The following is a 12,069-nucleotide window of genomic DNA, read 5'->3' as shown; positions in this document are numbered from 1 at the left end:
TGTTATATGGGAATTCCCCTAACTTAGAAAGTGGTTTCAGATGCCAGATGCCCAAAAAAAGAATAATGAATTTCAACTCTTTCCTGCTGTCAGGACAGAGTGCCAAGAGTGCCAAGAAGGACTGGGAGAATCACACTTTCCTAATTTCTCTGGATCTTCCCAAATATCTCCATTTGAGCTACACGACATTCACTGTTTTCTAATCAATACATTCACTTTAGGGGGTGGCAGAAAACTTGACTATAGACAACCTGCCAAGCACATGATTATCCTCTTGCTGCAGCCTCCGATGCTGGCCACAGGCAGATGTTTCTTTACCAGAGTTACAAATTGTTATGCTGTCCCTCATCTACCTGTTCCCTCTTGATGCACCTTCCTGAGGTGGCAAATGTAGACAGTATCCACCAATATTTTACCTTTTTCTACTTAACCGTATGATGTTGCAATCACAGGGCAAGGGGAAAAATTGACATCAAGTTCTAAGAGACACATGCAATAGTTTTTCCAGCTACTTTATTATCACCTAACAAGATCATATCATTTCCAGGCTCAGGATTGAGACAGCCTCACTGCATCCCATCCTATATCAACAGGGCCAGTTCCGTATTTTAAGAACTGCTCTTTGCATCATTCCATACCTTATACCAATTTTTTATTTGAATATCTTTATTTGGAAGTGGCAGAAATCCAATTTGAACCAAATTAAACACAAAGAAGAATGTATTGAATAAAAAAAAATCCATTGAAGGACTGAACAACTAATTTGCAAAAAGAGTAAGGATGTCTTAGGAATCACTGGAACTAGGCTCCTAAATTCTAACATGAGACTCTTTTGCTTCAGCTTTTTATTTTATTCTTTCTTCACTGCAGACCAATGGCTACAAACATTTCCTAAGATTTATATTTATAGGGGTGCCTGGGTGGCTCAGTGGGTTAAGCCGCTGCCTTCGGCTCAGGTCATGATCTCAGGGTCCTGGGATCGAGTCCCGCATCGGGCTCTCTGCTCAGCGGGGAGCCTGCTTCCCTCTCTCTCTCTCTCTCTCTCTCTCTGCCTGCCTCTCTGTCTACTTGTGATCTCTCTCTGTCAAAATAAATAAATAAAATCTTTAAAAAAAAAAGATTTATATTTATAGCTTTAACCATTCAAAAGAGAATGATTCATTTCCCAGTTAGGAAGTAATGATGAAGGGCGCCTGGATGGCTCAGTCATTAAGTGTCTGCATTGGGCTCAGGTCACAATCCCAGGACACTGGGATCAAGCCCCGCATTGGGCTTCTGCTCAGCGGGAGGCTTGTTTCTCCCTCTCCCATTCTCTCTCTCTCTGTCAAATAAATAAGTAAAATCTTTTTTTTTAGATTTTATTTATTTATTTGACAGACAGAGATCACGAGAAGGCAGAGAAGCAGGCAGAGAGAGGAGGAAGCAGGCTCCCCGCTGAGCAGAGAGCCCGAGACAGGACTCGATTCCAGGACCCTGGGATCATGACCTGAGCCGAAGGCAGAGGCTTTAACCCACTGAGCCACCCAGGCGTCCTAAATAAGTAAAATCTTAAAAAAGAAGAAGAAGAAGAAGAAGAAGAAGAAGAAGTAATGATGAGGAAGGGTTTGTTGACCCATCTTTGGACAAGTACCTACATCTGGACCAATTATGGCTGAGGGTAGGAATATGTAAGAGCAATGATTCCCTGGGTAGCCATGTGGATGGAGGAGACTGTTCCCAAGAGAAGAGTTGTGCTGGGCTGACCACACCATAGATATCCACTATGGCAGCCCTTAGGCAGGTCCCTTCCCACACACAAAAACTTGGATAAGTTTGTCAATGTATGGCATGGTTGTCAGGATCAAGCTTTTTTTCCTTCTCCACCCTCCTTTTAAAAAAGATTTTATTTATTTATTTGACAGAGAGAGAGAGAGAGATCACAAGTAGGCAGAGAAGCAGGCAGAGAGAGAGGGGGAAGCAGGCTCCCTACTGAACAGAGAGCCTGACGAGGGGCTCCATCCCAGGACCCTGAGATCATGACCTGAGCTGAAGGCAGAGGCTTAACCCACTGAGCCATCCAGGTGCCCCTTTCTTCTTCCCTTTTTAAAAGAAGAGTCAACTCACCTCACCATCTAAGTGTCATTCTCTTGTCCAGACAACTGAAACATTCCAGGGATTACTTCCCCCATAGACAAGTATCCATGTGCCCATCCGACTAGGAGATTCTTTTGTCTTTGTTTTTGTTTTATAAAGGTTTTATTTATATATTTATCAGAGAGAGAGAGCACATGCAGGGGGGAGTAGCAGGCAGAGCTGGCAGAGGGAGAAGTAGGCTCCTCGCTTAAGCAAGTAGCCGGATGTGGGACTCAATCCCAGGACCCTGGGATCATTGCTTGAGCCAAAGGCATCCCAGACTAAGAGATTATTAAAGAAAGCATGTAGAATTAATTTATTACCATGTGTCTAGTGCCTCATGAAGTTCTACCATAGATCAGACACTCAAAAAATATTTCTAGAACTGGATTAAGATCCTCCTTCATTCTTCAGAGATCCTTGATGGTTGAGCATTTGGGTACCTGGAAAGGCCTAATGCTAAAAGCTAAAAACAAAAGTAGAAATTGGTAGTACACTGGGTAGCCCAAGGTACTGGTGGGAAGAAAAGCAAAGAATGGTCAAAAGGGTTGTCCCCATAACAGAGAGATGAACAAGAGATTAGTTCTGATAGACAAGTTGGGAGGATATACAGTTGATGTGTTTGCCTCTAATTCTCTCTGGAGCACAGAGACATGGCAGGAAAGAAGAGGGATTTGGGAGAAGGATGCTTGTGGAATTGGTAGATAAATAGGGTGGAGGGGAGTTCAAAAGTCCTCAAGCAGGACCTGACAATGCATTAACTTTCTACTGATAGATAAAGTCCCTTCCTTATTAGAAGTTAAACATGGGGATGCCTGGGTGGCTCAGTTGGTTAAGCGTCTGCCTTTGGCTCAGGTCATGATCCCAGGGTCCTGGGATAGAGTCCCACATTGGGCTCCTTGCTCAGCGGGGAACCTGCTTCTCTCTCTGCCCCTGCCTGCCACTCTGCCTGCTTGTGCTCTTCTCTCTGACAAATAAATAAAAAAATAAAATCTTTAAAAAAAATAAAGAAGTGAGACATGAATGTCTGATCACAGTTGGCATTCAGTCATGGTTATGTAATATATGACACGAGGATATCGCTTCAGAGGGTGAGAAGATGAGTTTCCATGGTAAGGAGTAGCCACTGCTCCTGCCACTTCCCCATACCAGAGAAGGGCTGACAAGGAGGGCACTGGCTTAATAAATTAGCATGGTGGCCACTTACTGAGCCTAGGTAAGCCTTGCTCAGAGTTCTGAGGGGAGGCTAAGGTCAGAGAGTACTTGTAGAAGTGGGAATAAGGTGGTGGTACCTTGGAATTCCCAGGCTACCATTCTCCAAGTGACCACAGGCAGAAAAAGTTCTCTAAAACATGGGTCCTTCCTCACCCATCCTCATGGCAATTCCACCATCTAGGCTCAGAGTAAGTTAGTGTCAGAGCAGAAGGGAAAATACCCTCCTCAGGTTCCTTTTGGTATGCTGCTCCCTCTGGGGGGCTGGGGAGGGGTGGGAATCCTCTCACTTTGACACACTTCCACTGTTTTTAGTTTAACTCTTTCTACAGGACCACTCCTTGGGCCTCAGCCTCTTCCTCTGCAAAAATTAAGAGGTCAGGCTGGGTAATTCTGCTAGGCCCTGACAGCCTCTGAAATCTTGAGGGTAGAGATGGATGGTGTGGTGCAAAGATAAGGGTTTATGTCCAGAGTCTTTATCCAGGTATCAGGTATAACAAATCAGAGAAGCCTGATCAGAGTGTGGTCTGGGTCTGTGAGTCACACAGGGCTCAGTCAGCTGGTGAGATGGAGAAGGGAGTATGTGGGTGTGACGGTGGTGGTGCACCAGCGGTATATTAAAAAAACATTTATTTAATGCTTACTATGTGCCAGGTACTACTCAAACACTTATGTACTTTAATTCATCTAATCATTAAAATAAATCAGTTTAAGGTGAGAAAACTGAGGTAGAGAGAGGCTGAACGACTTACTCTGTCATAAACCTGTATGTGGCAGAGTTGAAACCCAGCAACCAGGATCCAGAATCTGTCATCCCTTGTGGAAGTGAAGACATCATGCTCAACACAGACATGTCACAGCAAGATTGCTGGACAGTGTTTTGCGCTAGAGTCTTTTGTTCCCCCAGAAGTGCACGCATTTGTGGGAGGGAGTTTCAGTTAGGATGAGCTCCCCACATCAGGTCTCAACCACTGGCCTCTTGAGTGTGAGGTCCTTGCAAAGTGTAGCCCACTCTCCCTGTTTCCTTCTTCTTTTATGGTGAGTTCTCAGGGAGCCCCCTTTCCTGCCCAGATCTCTCTCTCATACACACACACACACACACACACACACACACACACACACACACACATTCATTCACACACACACTGCAGCCTGCCCCCCAAAGTCCCCCCACTTCCACCATCTGAAAGACTTGAACCCAGTAGTGGATGGGGTTCAAAGCATTTTTCTGGGCGGTGTCTGTTTCTATGCCAATCAGCAGATGCAAATGGCTGCCTTCAGAGAAAGGAACCTCCAGCTCCACAACCCTGAGCCATGGGAAGGTCAGTTCCTGCCCTGCTAACCCTGTAACATGCATGTTAAAGCAACATTTCTAATCACCACTACCATAATTAGACTACCTGCAACTGTGTCAAGCATTCATTGATTATATTGGTCAGAACTTTTGGTTGCAAGAGTCAGAAGCCCAAACTTAAGTAGTTTAGACAGACAGGGGAATTTATTGGTTTAATGACCAAACCATAGAAATAAGAGGGATGGATCATGGTCTCAGAGACAGCTGGAACCAGGGCCTCTTTGCCTCCCCTCATATGTCTGCTTGGCCCTGACTACAAGCTTTATTTGCTCCTTTCCTTCAGTTTTATCACTGGAGAAGGGATAAGGTCCCCAGCAAATTCCTCAGATGAGGGAGGACTTTCTTTCACCCAGAAGGTTGGCTCAGAGGAAGGAAGTTTCCTATCCCTGGGGAATGAGGGAATGAAGATGGGAGGATGATCCCTTTCCAGAGAGTGGAGAGTAGGACTGAGAGGATGAGGATTCCATCCCCAGAAACAAGGGCAGGTATTCCCCAGCACACAGCTTAGCTTTCATTAACTCAACAAGCAAACGTGGGAAGACCTGTGGTGTGCAGAAGGAAGGACTAGACACTGTGGTGGGGCTGGGAAGTAACAGGTCTGTCTTGAAACCTTGCACTTTTTTGCAAATATCGGTGACATAGGTCACCAGAAGAGAGGGAGCTATTATGGGACCCTCAACAGAGTCTAGGGGCATAAGGGAAGGCTTCCAGGAAGCAATAAAGTCCATGTTGAGACCAAATGGGTAAACAAGAGTCATCCAGGTTTGGGGGTTTGAGGGAGGTAGAGGGCAGTGGGGTGGGGTGGGGAGTGGAATGAACATTCCAGCCAGAAAGGACAGGACTACAAGACCAATCAGTGTGTGAGGGCTTCAAAGAAAGCCACAGTGAGGGGGAGGGGGAGGCAGGCCAGAGCACTGGCACAAGAGGACATTGTGACCAGAATGAGGGCTGGGATTTGATCCTGAGGGCAATGGAGAGCCATAACAGTTCTGAGGAGAGCACTTCCGATTTCTCGATTCTGAGATCCCTTTTTGGGCTCCCTGCAGACAATGTGTCAAAGGCGAGAGGTACACTTCACACACCTGTGGGGAGAATTGAAGCAGTTTTGCTGCCAGTTTTAGAAGTCTATACCTAAAAAGTAATGAGAAAAAACACTTCAAAGAACCTCCCTGGCATGGAATAGTTACAGAAGATGGGGATAGGTGATCCTTGTGTGAAGAAAAGAGCTAGTGGCCCTTGAAGTGGATGACCTGAGGGTGGGTGTGTTCCCTATAGTGGGGAATTGGGGAAAGGTATTCCCAGAGACCTTCTCTCATCCTGCAGAGGCTTTGGTAGTAAGGGGCCACTCTCCCCTGGCCTCTGGGTCTTCACTCTCCCATCTGTAGGACCTACCAAGATTTGGGTGGAGGAGGCTGGGGACTGGATGGGAGAGCTGTCCAATCTACCTCAGGTGAACTGCAAGGGCAGAAACTTCTCTTTTCTGTTTTAGAAAGGATCCTGTGTTGGTTTTCTCACCATGTGAAGGCCAGAGGCTGAATCTGCTGAGGGTCAGGTCTGTGGCCAGGTCCAGATTGAGGCTAGGTAGTTTTCCTGGTGAAGAAAAAGAGAGGTGCTGGGGTGGGGAGGCTGAAAGAGAGTGTGGAGGTCACTTGGTTCCTCCCTATCTCCTGATCCTGATGTTCATCACATACACACACTCTGTGCCAAGGGTGCTGGGGACCAAAGAAAGGGTCACACTGGGGGATGGTGGGCAGGGAGACAGAGCTGGGGAACTGGGGGAGGGGAGAGGCAGGCTGGGCCCTGAAGGTGTGGGCAGCGTTGTGTGGCCCAGTCAGGATAGAAGGATCTGGGCTTCAGAGACCCTCCCCCTCGGCAGCCCAGCCTGGTCTCCACCACAATCCTACCGCCCCCTGGGCACTCCCACTGTGGGGCTCAGCTCTCCGAAGGCTTTTTCTCTCAGCTCTGTTCCTCCTCCGTCTGTTCCTGTCCTTGTCACTCTGAGACCGCCTCCGTGTATGTGTATGTGTATGTGTCCGTGTATGTGTCTCCCTGTTCCTGCCCTGTTTTGTCTCACCTCTCTCATGATCTCCATCTCAATCCTTGTTTCGATCCCTGTCTCACCCCGGGGCCTTCTCCGTCTCTACGCCTGCCTCACTCTCTTTCTCCATTCCCTGCTGTCTCTCTCTTATCCTTGTTTCCTCTGTCTCTGCCTTGTCCCCATCTCCATCCCTGTTTTTCTCTTGCACGCGCTTCAGCTTTGTCTCCATCTCTGTCCCTGTGGACCCACTTGCCCCTGTCTCCAATCTCTCTCTCCTCCATGTCTCCTCCTTGTCTTCATCTGTGACCTGTATCTCTCTTGTCTCTTTCCCCACCACTGTTTCTGTCCCTTTCTCTCCCTGTGTCCTCGCTTCATCCGCGTCCCCATCCCAGGCTCCGTCTCTTCCTTGTCCGTGTCTCCATCCCCCTCCTGAACCGCCTCCGTGGTCCCCGGCGGGATGGGACCTCGCTGGGGGCGGGACCGAGGGGCTGGATCAGAATAACTCGGTTATCAGGACGAATTGAATTAACTTCTTCACCGGAGCGCCGCCAGGCCTGTCTCCCCTCCCTTCTGCGGGGCCGCAGGTGGGGAGGCCGAGGGAAGGGGTTGGGACCCTCCAGCCTTGCCCTGTGCGCTTACAGAGCGAAGGTCTGGTCGGGATTGGGGCGGGATGGGGACTCTAGGCATGGGGCCCAACACTGCCCCGCCCTGCACCTCGGGAGCCCAAGGAGGGTGGCGGGGACCCTTTGGAGTGGGGGTCTGGGGTAGCTGGGGGTGGGGCCTGGGCCGCCCAGGCCCCGCCCCGCGGAGCTTGCCCGCCCCGCCCCCTCCGCGGGGTCCTGAGCGTTAAAAGGCGCGCGGGCCCGGCCGGGCTGCACTTGCTTTGCACCCGGGCGAAGGGCGGCCGCGACGGGGCGGGCGGACTCGCGGGCGCTCAGAGCCGGCCTCGGGTCCTCGGCGCTAGGCGCTCGAACCCTCATCCCGACCCCCATCCGGCCGGGGACCCCGACCCCGACCCGACCCGGCCCGGCCCGGCCCCCGACCCCGACCCCCGGGCCGATGGACTACTCCTACCTCAATTCGTACGACTCGTGCGTGGCGGCCATGGAGGCGTCCGCCTACGGCGACTTCGGCGCCTGCAGCCAGCCCGGCGGCTTCCAATACAGCCCCCTGCGACCCGCCTTTCCCGCGGCTGGTCCGCCCTGCCCCGCGCTCGGCTCCTCCAACTGCGCGCTCGGCGCTCTACGCGACCACCAGCCCGCGCCTTACTCGGCAGGTGAGCCCAGACCCGGCCCAACCCTCCCTCCAAATCCTGCGGAAACCACAGCCCCTGCCCTATTTGGCAAGTGATAGCGACTCTCCCCCACAGCCGCCACCATCCTTGCCCTCCAACACCCGCGGGATCCTCAGCCTCCCTGTAAGACGGGCTTCCTGTAGGCAGAGTTGAGCCCCACCCTCTCATCCTTCCCCTTCTTGTGCTCTTAGGGTCAGGGAAATAGATCCCTGGCCCAGCCCCAGGCCCCTCACCAGGTCCTCCCCTCCCCACCTGCAAAGACTGACCACCAAACCTCTCCATCCCATATCCCTGGAAGATGCCCCCGGCTCAGTCCAATCAGATCCCCATCCTTATCCCCACCCCACTTCATGTCTGACCCCCAGCAAGGGCTCCTGCAGCAGCTAAGCTGCCCAGAGGGAAGCCTTCTTGAAGCCCCAGCACCATCAAGCCCCTCCTGCCCGGTTTTGGACCCATCCTGCCTGTGCTCAGACCCTCTTGCACCAATGAAAAACCCTCCCTTGCTGGAAGAAAAGAGTGTCCAGGTCACTAAGCCACTTTAATTCTCCCTTTCCCCCTGGAGACTCTCCCAGCTAGAGTCCTGCAGAACCCAGAATGAGCTCCCAACATCTCCAAGCCTCTAGATCCAAGTCCCAGTCTGAACCCTCAAACTCATGGACCCTCTCAATCATCCCCATCTCTCCTGTTAGAGTCCCGGCTGCCCCACCCAATCTCCTTATCTCCTTCCTTCCTGGGAAGACCACTGGGACCCAAACAGAATATTGGGGCCTGAGGGGGTAGGAAGGGATGGTGAGATAAGGACCTGGATTTAGAGAAATGAGAACCAGCAAGATGGAGCCAAAAACTGGAACAAGGATGGGGAGATTGGGTACTCTTGGCCAGATGAGGATGTGGATCGGGGAGATAGGGTGAGAAAAAGAGGATATGGGCCCCCCAGAGATGGAGTTCTGAGATGGGGAGATAGGTGTGAGCAAAAATGGGAAGATTGGGGACCCTGGGAGAAATGGGGACCGAGGGTTGGGGAGATGGAGACAAGAACTAGGTGATGGGGACAGGAAATATGGGAGATGGGGACCAAAGAAGATTAGCAACAGAGATGAGGAAGATGGGGCTAGGAATGGAGTGTTGGAGACAAGGATTGGGGGGAGATAGAGAACTAGGGTTGTAGGACAAAGATGAAGAATACTGGGGACTCCTGAAGAATATGGAGACCTAAGCAGGGGTTGGTGACAGGGATGAGGAGATACTGTCAGAAACACGGTCTGTGGGGCAGGGGGACTTGGATGGGGTAAAAGAGAACAAGGATGGGAAGAGAATGAGGGAGAGTGGTGGGGCTGGCTGTGGGGGAGTTGCCTCACAGAGAGAGGTGCCTGGGAGGAAGAAGAAGGGCAAAGAGAAGGTGAAGGAACCTGGGTGAGGGGAAAATAAGGACCCTTTTCAACGGGCACAAAGGAAAGAATGGTCTGAAAGGGGAAAGCTGAAGAGAGATGTGGATGGAGAAAGAAAAGGAAGAGGAGAGGACACATGAGAAGAATGGGATGAATGGAAGAAGTTCTCCAGAAGAATGGAGGAAATGAGGCTTGGGGGAGAGAGATGGCAGGGTAGAGGGGGCCAAGTCCCTACATGACAGAAAGTACGAGGCAGGGCTCACAGTGGGCCCAGGCCAGGCAGTTTCAGTCGCCCAGCCTCCGTCCACAGCTGGTTACTGGAAGACTCAGGATGCTGATGAGACCTGGCAACCAAGGCTAGGGTGGACAGACCAGGACCTGAAACCAAGTGGGCAGACTGACCAAGGTAGAAGCACACCAAAGGGGAAGTCAGAGGAGCAGGTGGACTGGAGGGAGTGAGGAAACACGGGGAGGACTGAGGACCGGTGAGCAGTCTTGACCTGAGGATCAGATCCTGATTCCCTTGCTGCTGCTCTTGGGCCCCATGTCTACCTGCGCCCTGTCCCCCTTCACTCCTGCCATCTCCACTGAGCAATAGGGAAGATGCTCAATTAGGGACTGAGGGGAGGAAGCGGGGACTGAGGGGAGGAAGCCGAGGGGCCGGCTCAGGGGCTGGAGACCGCGAGCGATCTCAGGGCAGGACACTGCGGGCTGAGCTCGGGCCCTCACGCCCCCACCCTCGTTGCTACCCCCTCCTGCACACACCCCTAGTGCCCTACAAGTTCTTCCCGGAGCCGTCGGGCCTGCACGAGAAGCGCAAGCAGCGGCGCATCCGCACCACGTTCACCAGCGCGCAGCTCAAAGAGCTGGAGCGCGTCTTCGCAGAGACTCACTACCCCGACATTTACACGCGCGAGGAGCTGGCGCTCAAGATCGACCTCACTGAGGCTCGCGTGCAGGTGCGTGTTTGCGTGTGTGTGGGAGTGTGCGCGTGGAGGAAGGTGGGAGGCTAGTGCCTGACACTTGGGGGCCACTGGACAGAGGGGCCTCACTCAGGTGGCAGGCAGGTGCAGCTTGGAGGCGGAGACCTGGGACCAGGGGCCAGCGTGCAGTCTGGAGGTGGTTGGGCAGGAGAGGATGGACAGCTGGGGGAGGGGATGGGGCCAAGACTTGGCAGACCTGAGGTCCTCGGGAGACCCTGGAGGAAAACTGAGTTCTTCAGCCCCACGATTTCCCATGGGTCTCCTTAGTAGGGCCAGGCATGTAGAGGGAGGCTTGGGAAGGTGGAAAGAGGCCGAGTGGGTAGTAGAGTGGGAGCCCCAGGCGGCCTCTGTGCCAAGCGAGGCAGACGAATCCGGGAAAGCCAGTGAGTGCTGCCATGTCCCCTCCCCAGCTCTGCAGCTGTGAAATCTCTGAATCAGGAAACCCAGGGCTCTGGGCAGGCTCCCGTCTCAGGAGGACCCGCCCAGGTGGACTCTGTTGTCTGTCTTACAAATCCAAGTACAGATGTTCAGCTGGTCGCCTTTACTGGAGACCCTGAACAAAAGATTTCCCCTGGTGCCCAAAACCCGTTCTCCACCGCTGGAGGACACCGTGGGACACTCCTGGCGCAAACTCCTGGAAGGAAGGAATTGGGGGCAGGGCTTTGAGTGATGAGGGAGCAAAGGCAGAGTTCCCTCCAGGAGACCCAAGAACACTGGAAGCAGCGGGGTGCGGGTGCGTGGGTAAGCAGATCCCAAGGGGAAGACCTGGAGGAAGAGGCAGGTGGAGGAGAGGTGAGTGGAGAGGCGAGGGGGGCCACGAGCCAAGTGGTGGAGGGCCGAGGGGCCGACGCTTGCTGGTAATAATCCTGATCCGGCCCCTTCCGGACTGAGGGTTCACCCGCGTCTTGCGGCCTCGGCCTGACCGGCCCCTGTGCCCGCAGGTCTGGTTCCAGAACCGCCGGGCCAAGTTCCGCAAACAGGAGCGTGCGGCCAGCGCCAAGGGTGCGGCGGGCGCGGCGGGCGCCAAAAAGGGCGAGGCGCGCTGTTCGTCCGAGGACGACGACTCCAAGGAGTCCACGTGCAGCCCCACGCCCGACAGCACCGCGTCGCTGCCGCCGCCGCCCGCCCCCGGCCTGGCCAGCCCGCGTCTGAGCCCCAGCCCGCTGCCTGCTGCCCTGGGCTCCGGGCCCGGCCCTGGCCCCGGGCCGCAGCCGCTCAAGGGTCCATTGTGGGCCGGCGTGGCGGGCGGCGGGGGCGGGGGGCCGGGCGCAGGCGCGGCGGAGCTGCTTAAGGCCTGGCAGCCGACGGAACCCGGGCCCGGGCCCTTCTCCGGGGTTCTGTCCTCCTTCCACCGGAAGCCTGGCCCGGCCCTGAAGACCAATCTCTTCTAGCCGCCGGACTCTGGAGGCTCCGGGCCTGCCCCGGAGAGAGCCCCTGCCCCTCCAGGACCTGACAGAGTCCCTCCCCATTTGAGCGCCCGCCTGGAAGTGCCCGGCTGTCCCCACCCCCTACCGTGTCTGACCCCTAGGTGTGTGCCCTCCCCAGCTCTGGAGACCAAGTCAGGGCCTCTCCTCCTCACCTTCCCCACCCAGCAGAACAGGGTGTTTTTCACTGGGATTCCCCCACCCCTACCCCTTCCAGCTTGGCTTTCTTTGGAAACGGGATCAAATAACTGTGCTGGAACCTGA

The 12,069-nt window shown here is 53.6% G+C and overlaps 1 protein-coding gene across 1 annotated transcript; it reads left to right on the top strand.

Annotated features, from left to right (window-relative positions):
* The first annotated feature begins 7,775 nt into the window (after nucleotides 1-7,775).
* Nucleotides 7,776-11,772, top strand: LOC111159646 (paired like homeobox 2a). The gene is made up of 3 exons (XM_022522196.1): nucleotides 7,776-7,992; nucleotides 10,170-10,357; nucleotides 11,323-11,772. The coding sequence occupies exons 1-3, from the start codon at nucleotides 7,776-7,778 to the stop codon at nucleotides 11,770-11,772; spliced, it is 855 nt and encodes a 284-aa protein (XP_022377904.1).
* The last annotated feature ends 297 nt before the right edge of the window (nucleotides 11,773-12,069 follow it).

This window comes from Enhydra lutris, unplaced genomic scaffold, assembly GCF_002288905.1.
Source record: "Enhydra lutris kenyoni isolate GAN:26980312 unplaced genomic scaffold, ASM228890v2 scaffoldscaffold68, whole genome shotgun sequence".
Classification (NCBI taxonomy): domain Eukaryota; kingdom Metazoa; phylum Chordata; class Mammalia; order Carnivora; family Mustelidae; genus Enhydra; species Enhydra lutris.
Note: the sequence above shows the minus strand (reverse complement) of the source record. Positions and strands in the feature narration are given on the sequence as shown.